Here is a 19,406-nt window from a genome sequence, read left to right on the forward strand (position 1 = left end):
TCGAAATAATTAACGTTCACAAATGTTTCCTTTTTTTTTCTTTTTTTTTTTTTTTTGGATAAAATGATGTAACTTGAAATTTCGGTTTACTCGAAAAGAAAAAAAGGAATCAGATTATACATGTAACTTTAAACTGAATCTTTTAATTTGGAAATGTCTTCAATTTCAATCGTTTCATCACTGTCGATCACGACCATGAGAAAAACTACTTTGGAAGAGTAAGAGAAAGAGAGAAAGAAAGAGAGAGGGGAGGGGGATTGTAAAAAGAGAGAAAAAGAAACGATCTAGCATGTGCGCCTCTTAAGAAGTGCGAACCTCTACGTAGACACACACACACACACACACACATATGGTGTATACTACATCATTCGTTGCGTTACGTAGACGATACTCTTGCGTTACACGAGAGAGCAAAGATATTACATTGCGTGATCGGCGGTGCACGCATCAGTAGTCCGGAGAACAGTAAACGAAATACACGTGTTGCTTAAGTTTTTTAATGTGTCCAGACGGACGTTCGCGGGACGAACGATTTCGAAGAAAGATTTCCTCTAAATTTTGACCTTTTAACGATCGATGATAGAAATTTTTTATCTAATTACAATTGTCATTGCCAAATGTATCGGTACATTAAAAGGAATGAATCATTGATCGCCATGCTTTTTTATGAAGGTTTTCGAAATGTCGAATTTTGTCAATAATATTAAAAAATTTTATTCGTGACGATATAAGTAAGAAAAAAAGAAGAGAGAGAGAGAGAGAGAGGGAGAGAGGGAGATTATAAGAAAATTTGAATGAAAAAGAAAGATCCGAAAGATGAGATTGAATAATTTATTAAGCGAGAGAAGGCTGCTCGTTTTAATGACGATCGTATCGGCTTTGTTTGATCTTTACGTGATCGCCGATGACGATAATGTATCAACTATGGTACGTGCTAAAAAGGCACGGATGGTGAAGAAGCTAAAGAGAGATTTCCGAAAATTGAAGAAGCAAGAGGGTGCGATAAAGTTGGTTGGTGGTGAGAATGGTGATTACGAAGGTAGGTACGTTTTGAACAATTAGAAAGAAAAAGAAAACAATAATGATTTAATAAAGTAAAAAAAAAAAGAAGAAAAGAAAGAGAGAAAAAAATCATTTGAAAGATCGTATACTATTTCAAATTTCCCGCTAAAAATCACATCGTATAAACATTTATGATAGGACGAAATCTATATCGTATTTTAAGGGTTCTTTAAACGCGGAACTTGATCGAATAAAAAAATATACTTTTATCGGCTGACAATTATTCGATATATTGTACTACTAACGTTGTGTAACGACTGATTAAAAAGAGGTCAACGCAAGTAAGATTTATGTCAACGACTATGTACTTGCTCGACGCACATAACGCATATGTACGTGACGTACTTAGGCGATACCGCGAATAGTAGTCTATATAGATATATACAAATATACACACATGTACATATATATATAAAAGTATATATATATATATATATATATATGTATGCCTGTATGTATATACATATTTATATATTATATTTTTCTATATATATATATATCTTTATGTATCTATACTTAACACATGTATCTATCTATCTATGCGTATATTACATGTTACGTATTCATATATTTAACAAATGAAAAAAGTTTATCGATATCTTTAAAAATATTTTTTATTTTTCATATTCATATTAATCGAAGGTAAAATGAAATTTATGGATATATTGCCAGCGTAATAAACTTTTTATTGGCGTTATCTTCTCGCGCGCCAATCAGTCCGATGTAATAATAATGGATGGCTTAACGGCTGACTTCTCTCTCTCTCTCTCTCTCTCTCTCTCTCTCTCTCTCTCTCTCTCTCTCTTTCAGTCTTTTTATCAGAGATCCTTTTCGCGGGAATTATAAAATTCGAACGTCATCGCGATATCGTAGATTCTTAATTTAGATCATTACGACCGATCACGTTGAGAATATTGAGTGAACCATTTTTTTTTTTTATTCTTTTATTCCTTCTTTTACTCCTTCTTTTATTTTTAATTCTTTATCTTTTTTTTCATTTGTCATCCAGGAAATATAGAGATATTGCACGAGGGTAAATGGGGCAGTATTTGCGACGACGAATGGGATTATTTAGAGGCCAATGTGGTTTGCAGGCAATTAGGGTTCGACGGTGCAATTAAACCGACAACCAACAGTCATTTTGGACAGGCCAGAAGTGAGAAAGCCTTTTGTTGTTCTTTCCTTCTCTGAAACTACGATAATACATCCTTATCCTTTCTTTCTTCTTCTTCATCTTCTTATTTTCTTTCTTTCTTCTTTTTTTCTTCCTCTTCGAAACAGCGTTTATCTAAGGACCACTACTTTATTTTTCATTTTCTTCGAAATTAGTCAGACATAGTAGGATTCGAAGTGAAAGAAAAAGAACGATCTTTTTTCCTTTTTTTTTTTTTTTCTTTAACTAGTATGAACTCGTTGAAATAAATAATTAAAGGTAATTAAGAGAATTTACTGATTTAATTAACCTCGTCTAATGTAATAATAAAAAAGAATCGTTTGGTCGAAGAAAATCATTGTAGATTGCAAGATTGATTTTTTTTTTTTCAGGAAAATACTGGATGGATAACATTTATTGCGACGGTACAGAAGAGGAACTTTCCAAATGTCGTTTTGATGGATGGGGAAATTCTGATTGCGAGAGTAACGAAGCTGCCGGTGTTATTTGTTCTCACGAAGAAGAAAAATTGTCATTGTCTTCCTCTTTGAAAGAGAAACAAGCAAAGTCGAGGATCAAGGATATGCATCAGCAGGGCATGGCCTTACGATTGGCTGGAGGTCGAGTTCATAACGAGGGTAGACTTGAAATTAAACTGGGAACAGCTGGTAAATTAATCTTGTTAATTCATTCAAATACAACAATAAAAATAATAATAATAATAATAATAATGATAATAATAATAAATATAATAAAATCACAGGGTAATATATATAAAAATATAACAATAATAATAATGATGATGACGATGATGATGAAATTATTATTAAATACTTTTATTTATTTTATAGTGATTTCCTTTCTCTTTCGTATATTTCCTTTAGTTTTTTTTTCCAATCTAATCACCGAGGATCGTCGGCAAACTTAAACACAACGTGGATACACAGTTAGGTACATAAATACAAGCGTTTGTCGTTCCAGATTGGGGTGTCGTATGTGGCGACGGCTGGTCCCTCTTCGAAGCAGGGGTGGTCTGTCGTCAACTAGGCCTTGGCTACGCCTCCGACGCGACACAAAGCAACTATTTTGTCGGCGAGACTATACCCATAGCGATTAGTGGTATACGGTGTCATGGGGATGAAAAGAATCTGGTTGAATGTTTACACGATAGAATTCCTGATTGTCCAGGTACGTATTATAACAGCTGAAATTCTTATTACAATTCAACCAGATCAGATATATATATATTTTTTTATTTTAATTATTATTTTATATTACTTAAACGTTTAATTCTAAATTATACATTTTATTTTTAATTAGATAATAAAATTAATTAGATTTTCTTAATTCCTAAAACTAAAATATTACTTAATGTCTAGAAATAATATTATCAAGATTGAAATTTCTAAATTTCTTTTTTTTTTCTTTTTAAGATTTTATATCTATGCAGATAACAAGATATAGAATTATATTAATGTTCATAATAATAAATTTGATATATTCACTTTATATATATATATATATATATATATATATATATATATATATTATTATATCAATTGATGTATTAATAAAAGAATTATAAAAAAAAATATATAACATAGGTATGAACGAGAACGTAGCAGGTGTAGTGTGTTCTCGAGATATGCCTGATCTCATTTTTGATCATATCGAGTTAATGAGGACAGCTCATTTGGAGGATCGTCAGCTTTACTGGCTTCAATGTGCTATGGAAGAAAATTGCGTGGCTTCGCGTGCCTACAAAGTTCAAAAGGAATCATATAATTGGCATTTTGAGAGCAGAAGGCTCTTGAGGTTCACCGCAAGGATTTTAAATGCCGGAACCGCTGACTTCCGACCAGCTGTACCTAAACATTTATGGGAATGGCACATGTGTCACATGTGAGTTTTGATAAGCGAATGACGTCTCTCTTGCGACAGGAAAATCTTGACTACGATAAAATCCCTATCGATATATGTATATATTTCTATTTTTTTTTTTTTGATCTATCACGATGGACATAAAAAAATATAAAATTTTTACGTGATCTTCCATGTTCCTTATTTTTCATTTTCTCGAAGTTTAAGAAGACAAAGAAAAATATTGATAGAAATTTTGAATGATAAAATTTTCAATAAAAAATGATATTCTCTTTTTTTTTAGATCGTGAAATAAAACTACTTCCATTTCTCTCGCGCTTATCATTTCTCGATAAAATATTATAAATTAAGTTTGATAAATATTGTTATTACGATCTATCTGATTATAAAAGTATACAATCGTCTATCGATATTATATAATCTGAAAATTAAAAAATGATTCATTCGCATTATTTTTTTTCAAACATATTATATAAGTATATATAAAATTGATTGAAAAATTCATTAATAAATCAATTTATCTCGTTATCTCGATCATCTGTTTTACGTTAACATTTTGATAGATCGTGTAAGGTGAAATATAAAAGGGATGATGAATTTTTACGTGTACTACATAATACGTACATATACATACATGTAATAGTATGAGAATGACCTTGCTAGCTTTTCAATGTTTCTTGTTACGTTGCCGTAATACTCGTAGAAGCATTGAATTGGTTGTGTAAAAATGGCGTGGATAATAGATCGTTTGGAAAGTATGATCTATGGATCAAGGAGACATGCTCGAGTGCCGAGGTTCGAGTAAGTAATCCATTAAAACGTTGCTATTCTTTTTATAGGCATTATCACTCTATGGAAGTCTTTGCTACATTTGACATCATCGACTCGAGTGGCAACAAAGTGGCAGAGGGTCACAAAGCATCCTTTTGTTTGGAAGATAATCAATGTATTCCAGGAGTTGAGCCACGGTAAAATTATAAGAACGAGCGAAGTATCTGTCATTATACAGGGATGAATCAAAAGTTGATATTAGATATCAGTCACACTTTATCGAAACATTTTAGGTTAATTATTTTTTCTTTTTTTTTTACGATTACCGAAAGAAAAGAAATTAGTCTAGAAAATCTTGAAAAAGAGTAATTGATTTGGAAAAAAATAGGCCATCATAAAAAGTATCCCATCTTAAAGGTAGCCCTCCAAATATCTCATTCAGTTGTAATAATAACAAAAAATTATTTTTAGGCATACCAATTACGGGAGATTTTTTCATTTTTACTTAGATCGCATTTTTCATAATCATTGATTCATATACATATATATATATATAAATATATTGTAATAATATATACATATCTAATCTTTTCACAGATATAAATGTGCAAATTACGGTGACCAAGGAATCTCCGTTAATTGTAGCGACATATACAAACATAATATTGATTGCCAGTGGGTAGATATTTCCGAGTTAGAACCAGGACAATATACGCTTAAGGTAATATATAATAGATCCATAGATTTTATTATGAAATAGAAACTTCTTCCGTATATGCCTATAGAAATTTCTAATTAACTTTTCCTTCCTTTTATTCTCTATCATTCTAAATGATCCTTAGAAAAGTTTAACGCACATTGCACATTCACATCAACAATCATGAAAAAGCTTTTACCATCTTTCGTTTTATCATCCTTTTTTCTCTTTTCATTTTTCCTCTCTCATACTCTTTTTTTATTTCCTTTTCTTCCTTTCTTTTTATTCTTTATTTTCAGGTCGCCGTCAACCCAGAGTTTAAGGTCGGCGAAATGTCGTTCGACAATAACGCAGCGATTTGTCGTTTGCTTTATACCGAAACATTCGCAACAGTGCATAGTTGCGTCATGGGACGACCTTGATAAGATCCAACGAAATTACAAAATACTCTTGTTATCTAGATTTCGATAGGACAATGCAAACTGAGAGGCTGCTTATCATTTTTCTCCTTATACAAGCATTATCTCTATCTCTTTCTCTCTTTCTCTCTATCTATTTCTCTCTATTTCATCATAAAGTCTATATTAATTCTCATAGATGATCTTTACGATTTTTCATAAATGAAATCGAACGATACACTTTAACTATTGTAAGAATAAATCTATATAAAAAAGAGGACGCCGGTCGTTATCGCATAGCAAACGATCGATCGACTAACGTTGCTATACTCTCTCGCTCTCTCTCTCTCTCATACTCTTTACCTATCTATGTCTCTCTCTCTCTCTCTCTCTCTCTCTCTCTCTCTCTCTCTTTCTCTCTTTACTCCTTGCACTCCGATGATCGGTGTATATGATGCATAAAGTGAACGCTATTTTAGACTATTATAGGTAGCTGACGTAAAAGCATTCTTTATTCTTCCGTAGTGTAAACGACAACAAAGTGGACACTATGACTCCATGAATTTACGCTGATTACATATCGCACTTAACTCGTTTCACGTTTTAGTATAGAATCATTCGATGTCTGTCTGTCTCTCTGTCTTTGTATATCTCATCAGAATGATTCGCATACTAATTGATACAAATGATCGAGAGATAGATAGAGGAAGAGTGAGAGAGAGAAAGAGAGAGAAAGAGAGAGAGAGAGAGAAAGATTTCATTATGTTCTCATCCACAAAATTACAACACGCCGTTGGAATTGCATTTTAACTAGGTTTTGTCGTTTCGAGGACGATCGACCAGCGGTCTCTACGATCGATGTATCGTTGCAAGAAATAAAAAAAGAAGAGAGAGAGAGAGAATAAAAATTGTTATAATGGATAATTATCATGTATAAAATAGTAGTTATTTAATAAGAAAATAAAGTAAATGTATGATCAATGATCGATGATGACGATGATGTGGAAAAGCAAAAATAGGATTGCAATTTCCTTTTTTTTTTTGTTAATTAGTAAAATATGTTTTATAATTATCAAACACAACATTGCAATTTTCTTTTATTAATTATTAAAAGTGTTCTTATAATTACTGTCTATACATATATATATATATATATATATATATATATATAAAATTGCAATTTTCTTTGCATAAATATCTTCAAATTAATTTCAACATTAATTTCTTGTATACCTATACATACGCTTGTTTATATTTGTTGGTTTATGTATAACTAAAAATTTCTAAAAGAGAGAATTATGTTTTGAAGAAGTTCTTTAAACGAAGTTCAAAAGGGCCTAGTAAAATGTACATTAATTTGTGAGTTCTACCTGGCAGAAGCATCATATAAAAGTTTTAAAATGAATTTTTATAGCTTTTACTTGCTACGTGGCAGAAAAGAAAGAGAGAGCACACGCGCGCGAGAGAGAAAAAGAGAGAGAGAGGGAGAGAGAGAAAGAGAGAATAGTCCTTTTTAACGAGTTTAAGGTTTAAGCGTTTAAATTAGTTTCGTTAGGCTAGAATCTAATTAACTCGATGCTTACCCGAGCCAAGCTTGTCGTTTTTTGTCGTCTTTATGAGCAACCCACGCGCTTCGACTTTCATAATATTAACGCTATTATACTGATACAAAACATCCGATAACTAAATCAGTCAGACTTGGATATATACACTCATGTACATATGTATACATAAATATAAATATGAATGCAACTGTATTATAAACTGCATATATATATATATATATATATATATATATATATATATATTATTACTTGAAAGTTTTATTATGTACATTTATTTGTATATATATCTCTATGCGTTACAGTATGTAATTTATTTATAGATAAGAATAATTAATTGAACAATTTCAAATTAACACATATATAGATAGTGAAATTGTTGAGAATAATATATTTATTTTATTGGAATAATGAACTTTTATATAATTTGACAAATTTAAACATACTAAATTTTGTTTTGGTCACTTTGAATAGCGAGCGTGGGTAAAGAGAACAAAAAGAAAAAGAAAACAAAATACTATGAATAAAAATAAAATAGAAACATAATGGCACTGAATTTATGAAGAATAATTAATTTGGCACTTCGTGTATAAGCGAAATTTTACAAATACATTTGTAAGATTACAATTGTTGTTAAGGTAATGAACTTTTATATAAATTAAAAAATTTAATTACACTAAATTTCATTTTGATTATTAATAACAAACATGGATAAATACAAGAAGAAAAAATAGTATGGATAAAAATAAAATAGAAATGTAATGACACCAACAGCGAACGAGTTGGTAATGAAATAAGGTCGACAAGATGGCTGAGAAATGGAAAGATGGCCGATCGTAAGGTCAGTTGTCAGCCTTCCTTAGAAGACAACAATCTAGACATAGAACTGTTCTAAAAACGATTTTATCGATGTAACACAATTTTGTATCTTTAGTAGGAGTGGTATTAAGTAAAAAGGAAAAGACCCCGTCAGTCAATTAAAGATTATGTTCACCTTAAATGGCTGCAGAAAGTCAACGTGACTGTGTTGGCCGAAGTATATAATTCGTTTAAGAGGCACATAGACTGGCGGGTCTAGGCCAGGCAGAAATATGGCTTCCACGGTAGTGTTGCTCGAGAATTTCTTTGTGTCAGTCGAGATTTTAAACGTTATCGGCATCGACATGAAGCTACTTGTTCGTCCTACGAGTCGTCGTCGTCGTCGTCATTATAATCAAAAAGCTATCGTCAAATTTCGTGAATCATTAGTGATTAATGAGAAATATTTCAGTATGAAGGAGATCGTTAATCAATCAGACGCTTCTTTTCTACGTTAACAACGTTTCTCTTTCAACGTGTTAACGTAGCGTGTTCGGTGTACTCGAAGTTGAGATATCTTTTTTAAAAGAAAAGGAAAAAAAAGAAAGAGAAAAGGAACTTTGTCCCTCATCTTTGAAAAAATTTCTTCGATCTGAATTATCCTTAACACATTTATCGAACGACTTCAACGTATTAGTCGAAAACATCTGTGAGATGATAGGATCATGCTTCCAATACTCATAATAATTCCTCATCGAGATATGACTCTCGTGGTTGGATTTATTGGATGGAATCGGAATTAATATTAAAGAGATCCTTTTACGAGGATTTTACATCTATCTTCGATAATCTACTCCAATTACGAATATTCTTCTTCTTTTTTTTTCCATTGACGTCACTCAAATCGTCGAAGAGATAAATCTAACGAGACTAGGACTCGTGTTCCAGTGTCCAGCTAAATCGATCGATGATGAAAGGACTATCGTGATATATTGAATTACGAAGGACCGACAAGGAAGGAACGCTTCGAGGGATTTTCATCGACCAAGTAATAGCAAGTAATAGTCCTTTTTTTTCCTTTTCCTGTGTTTTTTTTTTCTTTTCTTTTTTGCCTTTCTTCCTACGTAATTAAACGTAAAAGGGAAAAGAGAATGTTGTCATCTATAAAATTCTTCAAAGACGTCGATTCTCGATCACGATTCGTTTGATCACAATCGTCATCACAATGTCAAGATTTCCGATGATGAACATATTGCTCTTCCTTCTGATACTGAACTTTGATACGCTCGTTCTTACGATGGAGGAACGAGTAGTATGTGGAAAAAATCGAACACTCGTAGAGATACCAGGAGAGGCAATGTTATCCGGTAAGTGATTAAAATCTTTGAGTCTTTTTTCTTTCTTTCTTCTTCTTCTTCTATGATTAAAAAAATAAATAAATCAATCAATTGCATCTCTATTTGGTCCCATTGTCCAACAGTTTTCGTCGACGTGAATTATGGGACCTTTTGTAACGTCACGTCTATCAAAGGATACGAAGAAATTTCAACAGCGATTTTCGTCGTACAAACCTTGAACAAATTGGAATACGTGCCCGATTTAACGTTGGGTAAAGCAAAGGACGAATTTAATTAGGATTGGATAGATGAAAATTTTGTTTTTTCTTTTAAGATAGTTACACGACGAGCTTACGATAATCTTGAATAATTTTTATAGGATTAAGGATCTTCGATACATGCCAGGAAGAGATTAAAGTTTATAAGCAAACTTTACAAGCTGCTGTTGATATTGATTGTGCTGAAAATTATGAAATGGGAGTCCTTGTACCTGCCATTTATAATAATATTCTCGAGCCCTTGTATAATTTTAGTCTCTTACCTATCAGTTCTTACAGAGAACAGAATTTGACGAAGCCATTGATCAATATCATGGTGCATTATATCAGTACAAGATTCGAATCTATTGATCTGGTCCTAACCAATTCTGATTTTGTATTGGATTATTTCTTCGATGCAGCAAAAACCTCTGGTATATGTGTAAAGAACTACAAGGATATTCAGGAATTGGAGGAAAACGTTACCGACGCTCTGATCGTTGTTATTGGAGACGTCGGCGATATCAAACAGTCAATTGAAAAAGGAGAAAAGGTCGAAGGCCCTAGAAAAACGTGGATCGTTTTACCACTCGACAGGTCGCATGTTGATGGTACACATTTCGAAGACTTCGATGAAATTTAATTTAAGCAATTTTTTTTTTTTTTTTTTTTTTTATCAATTACTCCTTCTCGAGACTTTTTAGATAAATTTCTTTTTCTTCAAATTGTGAAACCACGAACTTAGGAATTTTTTTTGGCGACATAAGGGATAAAACATTAGCCTAAAATATCTCGTTGAAGAGTAATTATTTTTTTTTTAAATCACTTAAAAATCTAGATGCAATGCAATCTGTATATTTTAATGATAATAGAAAATTCATTTATATATTATTCATGAATAGATTAGAAATGTTATTTTATCAAGTAATAAGAAAATTTTGTATTTTTTCAGATCTGATGCCATCAGGATCGTACGTCATAAAAGCGGTATCCTTCGATATCGATGCAAAGGAAGAACTTCGATCGATCGAAAAGTTTTCCGAAAAAAGTACAAATTCGGTTACACATTCACCACATCTTTTAGGTATTGGTAAAGCTGTAATCGAGTTGGCAGGACTTTTACACGATTTACGAAAGAGAAGTTGTCCTCGAGGAAACGAATCTTGCGTGATGCCTCGATTCACTCCTCACACTCGTCAAGATATTAAAAATTCAGAGATTTACGAAACTCTGCAAGTTTTGCCGAAAGCTCAGTCGATCAAATATATCGTTTCTATGAAAAATCATCAGGACTCGTTCGTCGATGTTGCGACGTATAATATCGAGCCAAATAAATTTCGAATATTACCGGAAAAAAGAATACCGAGAATGCCAAAACTCTGTTTGAGAAAATTTGCTAACAATTGCGAGCAATGTGCGAACTTTCAAAAGAGATCCGTTTCACGCGATCTAATTAGAGGTTTGTATTTTTTTCACAAATATTAATAAGAAAAAAAAAAAAATAAGCCAAACGTATTTTGACGTAAATACATGAGTGGACTGGATCGACTTAGTAAAAGTCTCCAGGTACTTTCAAAGTTCCTAGACTTGTAGTTTTGTACAATCCAAAGAAAAAAATTAAAAATTAAAAAAAGTTCCTCGAAAAGGTATAATCGATTTTTAAAATCGCTTAAGAATTTTCAGCTCAGTCTTGTAGACAATATAATATTAAATCGATTTAATCGAAAATTATTATTAAAAATCATAAAGGTCGACATAAAATAATATATTTTTCTATATCCAAATAATATTCGTTTTAACTCTATGTGAACGGAACTTTTTGATAGACACAACATATTATATAGAATATATCTGGCTAAGATATTTTTAGATCAACATTTATCAAAAATGAATTATATTTTGAAATATAGGTACATCAGAAGATGGTTTCTTAAAGGCAGGAACCTGGATACCAATTTTCTTAACGGTTGCTGTTAGCGGTACTTTTGCTTGTATCGTCATCATCGTATTTATTCTTTATCGTTATTTCGTGGAGGATGTACTAGATGGAAATCCAACGTTAACGATCGTTCTGATATTAGGAAATATATTTACATTGCAAACGGTTCTACCATTTTGCATGAACGACGATCAGTATAGCTCTCGAGAGCATTTGAACTCAAGGAAGATCTTCGTGACGACGTTAGCCTTTGGCCTGCTCTTTTCAGTAATGTTGTCGAGAGCCCTATTCCTAGCATTCTCTACGGGTGGTCTATTTACCACTCACATAAACGGTTACCTCCAGGGGCTAATGGTGTTCTTCGTGTTCGGTGTACAAATCGCCATATCGACCAGTTATTTCTTTCTCAGCACCCTCGACTCTGCTATCGTAGTCAGGAGTCTCATTTTTATTGCCCTCTTAGGTAATCCTTTAATACAAAATCTCAATCTAATTTGTAATGATACTTTTGAGACCGTAGAGATTTTTTCGTTATATCTTAAAAAAAAATAAATTAATTAATTAATTAATAAATGAAAAGTAAAGAAAGTAAAGAAAAGAAGAATTTTAAATAAAGTGTAACATTTCAAGATAAATAACAAGATATTTTCTAATCTTTATTTATTTCTACAGGTTACGATATATTCTTACTGGCGATGTTATTCGTCGTTTGCTGTTTCATCGCTCACATACAAAGAAATTATCGTGAAGGGAAGTGCTTTTTTGGAACAGTGATTGGCTTAGTTGTTAGCTGGGCTATCTGGGTGACGTCTTTTATCCTGATGGAGCCGGAAATTCGGGACACGGTGGTCTGTTTTGGTATATTGGCTACGGCCTACCTAATCATCATCGGTATTCTTATTCCGAGAACTTATTACATGATGACAAACTTGCCAAGAGGGATAGACTTTAGGCCAAGATGCGATCCTACCGTTGATTTAACATCCGATCCAAGAGCGAACGCTTTTGCTAGGCAGGTCAGAACACATCAACGATCAGAAATAACACTTTCATTTCAAAATTCAAATCAACGAAAGCCGACTTTCTGACTTTCTTGAATCCTTCATTTACTTCATCTTTCTTTATTTTAGCACTTGACTAGTTTCAAAGCCTTTTCAAGCACGGTTCACTGAACTGTATCGTAAATCTTGTGTAACGCACCTGCCCCCTCCCATCCCTCGTACTTCCCTCCCTCCCTCTAAGCCTCACATAGATTTCCTACTTAGATTAACAGCACGTTGTCGCATGTGAACCTTTTATAGATTCTCTGTGTGTAATCATTATTATTATTATTATTATTATTATTATTATTATTATTATTATTTTATAGATTAATTCACCGTAATATTTTACGTTAAAGTCATTTTATGCTTCTTTTATTTCATAGAAGATCGCCACGTATTCATCTTTGCTCTTACACTTGACGTTTGATGAAATTTGAAAAAAAAAGAAATATTGTTTATTCGTTGTATCGATCGATCGAGAATCAATTATAGATCTTTCTCTCGTATGACTCTAATACAGAATCGAGCATTCTACGATTACGTCCATCCCATGGGTGCTGGTAGTACAAGTAATCTACAAGCTCCATCTTTATATCCAAATTATTACGGTAGTTCAAGTCCAGATCCAAGGTCACTGAATCGCTGCAGGAGTCCTGATCCCAGGAGGACACCAGGTTACAATAATTATGGTTTTCGTCCGGAGATGAGAGAAATTGAGAATTCTTATGGCGTACCACGTGTATACGTCGAAAATATTGACGTGAGTGACTCAATAATGATGATAAAGTTTAATGAATATCTATTATGTTGTCAGAAAAAATTGTTCCATACAAAATAAGATTTCATACAAAATAAATATTGATTGATCTTAATATTATTAATATTACATACATATAAATTATATTATTATACAGATATATTATATTTATATGTAGGTATGAATAAAATTTATTAATATAAATTATATATTTCATAAATAATATCAATACATTTTAATAATATTATTAATAAGTTAACAATGAATTAGAAAATTGATAGATAATGATATCAATATAGGATTGTAAAAAACAAAAATAAAATTCATGCAAATCTTAAAAAAGAATCAGAGTAAATGTTCAAGTAGTGGCGTTATGTTTTAGCCTCAAAGCAGCCCGATCGAGAGGAGCAACGTAGATTCGGCTTATGCTTTACCGAAGTCTCAACGAAAGAAAAAGAAGAAATTAATATTAGAGGAGAAAGATTGTATCGAGACGGACGTTTACGTAGAGAACAGATTATCATCAAACCGAAGAGATCAGCACGACGAATCGTATCCTTCGAGATGTGCCACTCCGAAAATGGGACAAACAGAAGCAACGATTTGTGAGGAACAGGAGGACTTAGATATTAATAGAATAACAAGATTTTGAATTCTTACTTTATATATATAAATATATATATGTATATATATATACACAGGTTGATCGATATAAATTATTGATATAAATTAAGAACCGATTAAATATCTCCTTTGTTAAAAGTAATAGATTAAACCAACAAAAATAGTTATTAAGAAAACTTTAATAATTTGATGTGTGAGATATTTTACGAAATAAAAAATATTCGACTTCCGATCGAATCGGAAGTTCAATGATTTTTATTTTTTCTCATGTACTTTTTTCAATTATTTGATATTTTCATCAATTACTTTGAGAACAAATTATTAAATGATTATAGACATAAAGTTAATAATTAACGAAATACTAACGTGTAATGGTATATACTTTTAAATGTAAATGATGTTAAGAGATAATGAAAAAATGAAAAACATACGAAACTATCTTACAATAAGTTTAATTACTTACTTAGGCTGTTATGATAATTGAAAAGAAAAATTGTAAAATTAGTATATTATAACAAAATTAATAATAACTTATTTAATTCAATAAATATTCAATGTTCACTACTTTCTTGTATGGACAATCGATGCCTTGTATCGTCGTGAAATCGTGAAATTTTTATTAATATATATTTTCTCTATTATTCCGAACAAATGAAATAGTTCTTAATTTATAATCAACCCGTATGTATATATAATTCAATAATCTAATTATTTATTTACGATAAAACAAAAGCAAAATGTTTGAAATATAATTCAACTTGTCTATTAAAATTTTTTCATGATTTTCATCGTATAACTTTTATAGAACCTGTATATTACTTAATTATAGACTCGCGTAGAGGAAACTAAGTTAACGAAAGTTATAAAATGAGTGTGTGAGAGTGAAACACAGAGAGAGAGAGAGAGAGAGAGAGAGAGAGAGAGAGAGAGAGAGAGAGAGAGATGGTCCACATTGAGGAAGATAACGTAGTCCCATGTACGTCATAGTATAGAATCAATTCGTTCCCCCTTCCAAAATTGCATTATGGTCGATCGTAATTTTACAATCGAGGCACAGGTGCATGTCCCATCGAAGGAATATCGATGACAGGGCCGTAAGAACTATGAACCAAAAGTTTTCCAACTAAGGGCTCAAAGTACCGTTATTATCACTTTTCGTCAAAAATTTTAATTAATCCAAATGAAAATTTAACCGAAGTACAATTATTGACATTTGTTGGTATGAAAAATTTTCAACGGTTTAAAAAAATTTCGTATAAATATCGCGATTTTTTCAAAGTTCATTTTCATTGTGCTCGTTATTATAACAATTTTCCTTTTTTCTATCCCTTTTCTTGTCTTCTATTTTATTTCATTTTTCTTTTTTCTTTTTTTTTTATTTCAATCAATTCCTCAGCAAGTAAAGATCGTATTCGGCTCATCCCTTTTACATTTCACGTTATCAATATCACGATTTACTTTCCAGATCATATGGCGAGTCATAAGTATGTAAGCTCGATAAGAAAGCAAGGATGGCTGGTGTGCCTTGATAAGCAAGTATATAATAATGATAAATCGAGAAAAGCAACGGATCGTGAAAGTGCGCGGTATCCTCGAGTCCTTCTCTACGTAACGTGTAAAAGCTTCTGCGCAAGGACGAGCATGCTCGAAAGACCGTATAAAAGCTTGATCGTGGGTGTTCGGCTTTTCAGTTACCTTTAGAATGCTCTTACGAAAAGCAAGATTTATGTTTCCAAGGAAACGAATTTTTTTCGGTATATTCAATAATACAATTACGTAAAAAAAGAAAAAATAAGAAAAGACAAAAGAAAAGGAAAAATAAAAAGAAAAAAAAAATAATAAAATAGTGTCATTGATTCAATCAAGGGTTAGGAATCGTAATTTTGAACGATCGATCAACATGTGCCATTTACTCTTGCGCTTTTAAGAACACAAGTTTCTGGATTTTTTTGAGCAAAAAAGGGAAAAAAAACTAAATAAAAAATAAATTCTACGACATCATCCATGAGTCAGAATGACATTGGAGAACTTGAAGAGATCTCGCATGATCATCGTGACAGTAGTGTATGTTAGTCTCTTCTTAGACAACGTGCTTCTAACGGTGGTCGGTAAATACGAAAGGTTCTACTAAATGTCCTCTTACATTGCATATATATATATATATATATATATATATATATGTACGTATATAATATAAGAAAACATGTACAAACACCATGACGTATAGTATTCTTTCATTTTTGAAAGGATTTCTTTACGGAAGGACTAACGAGAATGGATATGATTATTTATTTATTTATCTTTTTTTTTTTTAGTGCCGATCATCCCAGATTATCTTTGTTCACTCGATGGAAAGAATAGCACCAGTGCTATCGAAGATGAAAATGGTAGAGTTGGTTTCCTTCTTAGTTCGAAGGCTTTCGTCCAATTGATTCTTAATCCAGCTGTTGGAAGTTTCACCGGTGCTTTTGGATACGCAAGACCTTTGTTTTTGGGAAATCTTTGTCTTTTATTGGCCGCACTGTGTAAGATGCTGTATAACTAGACGATGATAAAAAATTTATTTTGGAATATATTAATATTGTATGCAATTGATTGTCGAAAGTATTCATGTTTCACAATTCAGTGAGTTGAAATCATTTGTTGTTTTTTTTCTTCTTCTCTCTTTTTTTTTTTTTTTTTTTACAGTATTTGCATTTGGACAAACATATGAAATACTTTTCCTGGCAAGAAGCATTCAAGGAATATCATCGGCTTGCATTGGTGTATCCGGGATGTCCCTAGTAGCCTCACAATATCCTGAAGAAGACCAAAGATCAAAGATCATGGGATTTGTTCTTGGAAGTATCGCCTTGGGTGTTCTTCTTGGATATCCGATAGGTTCTATTCTTTATGATTTGGAAGGAAAAATGGCACCCTTTTTGCTGGTCTCCTGCCTCATCGTCGTTTTGATATGTACAGGAATATCCTATTTTTAACTTTTCGTTTACATTTTTCTTTCTTTTTTTTTTATTTATTTATTTGTTTTAAGACACTTCATTTTCTTATTACGTTCCTTCTCTTGTTAATTCTTCCTTTTCTTTTCTTCTTTCAACAGGTCTACAGATATTAACGCTCGATATTCAGACTGACATAGAAGTAAGTTTAATTAAAACATCTTTTTCAATAATCATTATTAGATCATCTTAAATTTGACTTTAATATATGATTCTATTATCGCGTAAGTCGTCCAATCATGAAACAGACTGGAGACAGCTATTATCAGATCCATTTGTTATAATAATCGCTGGTGCAATTTGGTGTTCGACTTCACCAATGGCTATCTTGGAACCATGTTTACCAATTTGGCTTCGTACCCATATCAAACCTAAGGTAAACGAAGATTTACAAAGACAAAGAACAATACATTTATTTCAATATTCTTATTCGTCGCAGAAATGGCAACTAGGAACAGTCTTCATACCGGATAGCGTTGGATATTTAATAGGCACAAACTTTTTCGGTATGATAGCCTATCGTTATGGACGCAGTAGAGTCGCCATCTTGGCTATGTTACTGGTTGGCATTACCGCCATTTTGATACCATCGGCAATGACCATGTCGCAATTGATATTTCCACATTTTGGAATGGGTTTGGGCATTGGTATAGCTGACGCCGCTTTGGTACCATTGTTGGCTAGCTTAGTTGATCAAAATGGCAACTACGGCCCCGTTTACTCCATCCAACAGGTCGCTGTAAGCCTTGCTTATTTTCTGGGTAAATATTTTCTTATATATATATATATATATATATATATCGAAAACTTTTTTCAACTTTCAAGAAAAATTTTTCGAGAAGAGAAAAAAGAAAATATTTCTTTAAAACAAGTTTATCCTTAAAAAGAAAAAAAACTTTTTTATATTTTTCTATCGAAGGACCAATCATGGGCGGAGTGTTGGTAAGGGAAATTGGATTTCGATGGGTCATGAGGATCATAGGTGTAGCAAATATAATCTACTGTCCGATACTTTTATTTCTTGCTCTAAGAAAAAAAAAATCTTTATCGAAAGAGGATAAAGAAAAGGATTACGACACTTTCCATAAAGGCCTCATGAAATACGAAAAGTTTCAAAATTTGGACGACGATCTTTGATGAGAAAGACATTTTTATTTAAACTCATTAGAAAATTCACAGTTATCATCGAACGGACGCATTTCTTCTTAAGAAAAAAATAAAAAAAAAAAATAAAAATAAAAGAAAAAGAAAAGAAAAAAAAATATATCTCTTGAATCCTCAACGTGAGATTTCTATTGAAATTAAACGACGTTGTAATTCATTGTCAACGATCTCTATAATAATAAGTGTATTGTTTATAAATAATACAAATGACTATGAATTCTATATCTGTTTGTTATACTAATTTAATGTATAAATTAATTGAATAGAATAGAATTGAATAATTTACGAAGAATTTTGTTTTATATGAAAATTCCTGGAAATATTAATGACGTCCGACAATGGTTATCACCGTCATCAAAAAATATCGTGGGCGAACAAAATTTTAATACTTTACTCACACAAACGTTTCTTGAACGAACATCGAAGCAAACTTCAACGCGTATCGCATTGACGACATCTATCGAGAAGCAAGAGGGATGTTCTCTTTATTTAGGGCGAATAAAAAATAAAAGAGATATAAAAAAAGAAATAAAAAGGATAATAAATAAAAAATAAAGAATAAAAAATAAAAGATAAAAAATAATATACACGAAGAAAAGGGAGACATAGGGAGCAGTCCCTTCATTTTTTCTCCCCTTCGTTACTTTAGTTACGCATGATTTATTTAAAATCGAATTTGAAATATTGATATCGTGTTAATGTTATCAGTAAATATTGAAAGACGTCATTTTTTGATGTATTAAATATAGAATATACAAGCATGAGTTAATTTTCACTCACTCACTTTCTTTTTCTATCTATCTATTTACCTATCTCTCTGTTGTTATTTCTATCTCGTTTTTTATCTATACTCCAATTTTTTTCTCCGTCTAGAAAAAAAGAACAAAAGAAAAATAAAAAAATCAAGGCAATTTAAAAATCTCCGTGATTTATTGTGTTGATAAAGAAACTTGAGTACGCTCGTTAA

General features: G+C 31.8%; 3 protein-coding genes across 7 annotated transcripts; all 3 read left to right on the top strand.

The window, feature by feature from the left end:
• The first annotated feature begins 414 nt into the window (after nucleotides 1-414).
• Nucleotides 415-8,205, top strand: LOC127063637 (lysyl oxidase homolog 3A-like). Of its 2 annotated transcripts, XM_050993621.1 has the most exons (8): nucleotides 417-1,039; nucleotides 2,072-2,218; nucleotides 2,608-2,883; nucleotides 3,197-3,403; nucleotides 3,820-4,117; nucleotides 4,936-5,064; nucleotides 5,465-5,588; nucleotides 5,864-8,205. In XM_050993621.1, exons 1-8 carry the CDS (start codon nucleotides 817-819, stop codon nucleotides 5,984-5,986), a joined length of 1,527 nt encoding a protein of 508 aa, XP_050849578.1. In that variant the 5' UTR covers nucleotides 417-816; the 3' UTR covers nucleotides 5,987-8,205. The 2 variants fall into 2 exon arrangements, with proteins under 2 accessions (XP_050849585.1, XP_050849578.1); XM_050993628.1 differs by lacking the exon at nucleotides 2,072-2,218 and having other exon boundaries at nucleotides 415-1,039.
• Nucleotides 8,206-8,333: 128 nt separating this feature from the next.
• On the top strand, nucleotides 8,334-15,012 carry LOC127063521 (protein bride of sevenless). Of its 2 annotated transcripts, none has more exons than XM_050993453.1 (8): nucleotides 8,334-9,689; nucleotides 9,803-9,931; nucleotides 10,039-10,527; nucleotides 10,869-11,375; nucleotides 11,827-12,318; nucleotides 12,528-12,871; nucleotides 13,419-13,658; nucleotides 14,022-15,012. In XM_050993453.1, exons 1-8 carry the CDS (start codon nucleotides 9,548-9,550, stop codon nucleotides 14,262-14,264), a joined length of 2,586 nt encoding a protein of 861 aa, XP_050849410.1. In that variant the 5' UTR covers nucleotides 8,334-9,547; the 3' UTR covers nucleotides 14,265-15,012. The 2 variants fall into 2 exon arrangements, with proteins under 2 accessions (XP_050849410.1, XP_050849400.1); XM_050993443.1 differs by having other exon boundaries at nucleotides 14,038-15,012.
• Nucleotides 15,013-16,240: 1,228 nt separating this feature from the next.
• Nucleotides 16,241-18,947, top strand: LOC127063725 (synaptic vesicular amine transporter). 3 transcript variants are annotated; one of them, XM_050993822.1, is made up of 7 exons: nucleotides 16,241-16,387; nucleotides 16,595-16,804; nucleotides 16,968-17,234; nucleotides 17,377-17,417; nucleotides 17,505-17,651; nucleotides 17,715-18,036; nucleotides 18,195-18,947. In XM_050993822.1, exons 1-7 carry the CDS (start codon nucleotides 16,294-16,296, stop codon nucleotides 18,410-18,412), a joined length of 1,299 nt encoding a protein of 432 aa, XP_050849779.1. In that variant the 5' UTR covers nucleotides 16,241-16,293; the 3' UTR covers nucleotides 18,413-18,947. The 3 variants fall into 3 exon arrangements, with proteins under 3 accessions (XP_050849779.1, XP_050849786.1, XP_050849796.1); XM_050993829.1 differs by having other exon boundaries at nucleotides 16,968-17,159; XM_050993839.1 differs by having other exon boundaries at nucleotides 17,715-18,014; nucleotides 18,195-18,355.
• The last annotated feature ends 459 nt before the right edge of the window (nucleotides 18,948-19,406 follow it).

The sequence above is a fragment of the Vespula vulgaris genome, chromosome 1 (genome assembly GCF_905475345.1).
Source record: "Vespula vulgaris chromosome 1, iyVesVulg1.1, whole genome shotgun sequence".
NCBI classification, from domain to species: domain Eukaryota; kingdom Metazoa; phylum Arthropoda; class Insecta; order Hymenoptera; family Vespidae; genus Vespula; species Vespula vulgaris.

Bases quoted from the DNA above. Each gene is read 5' to 3' on its own strand.
- LOC127063637 (XM_050993621.1), top strand. From the start codon at position 817: ATGAGATTGAATAATTTATTAAGCGAGAGAAGGCTGCTCGTTTTAATG. The intron at 3,404-3,819 runs GTACGTATTATA...TATATAACATAG, and splicing joins TAGAATTCCTGATTGTCCAG to GTATGAACGAGAACGTAGCA. The intron at 5,065-5,464 runs GTAAAATTATAA...ATCTTTTCACAG, and splicing joins ATTCCAGGAGTTGAGCCACG to ATATAAATGTGCAAATTACG.
- LOC127063521 (XM_050993443.1), top strand. From the start codon at position 9,548: ATGTCAAGATTTCCGATGATGAACATATTGCTCTTCCTTCTGATACTG. The intron at 12,319-12,527 runs GTAATCCTTTAA...TTATTTCTACAG, and splicing joins CATTTTTATTGCCCTCTTAG to GTTACGATATATTCTTACTG. The intron at 12,872-13,418 runs GTCAGAACACAT...ACTCTAATACAG, and splicing joins CGAACGCTTTTGCTAGGCAG to AATCGAGCATTCTACGATTA.
- LOC127063725 (XM_050993822.1), top strand. From the start codon at position 16,294: ATGACATTGGAGAACTTGAAGAGATCTCGCATGATCATCGTGACAGTA. The intron at 16,805-16,967 runs GTAAGATGCTGT...TTTTTTTTACAG, and splicing joins TCTTTTATTGGCCGCACTGT to TATTTGCATTTGGACAAACA. The intron at 17,652-17,714 runs GTAAACGAAGAT...TATTCGTCGCAG, and splicing joins GTACCCATATCAAACCTAAG to AAATGGCAACTAGGAACAGT.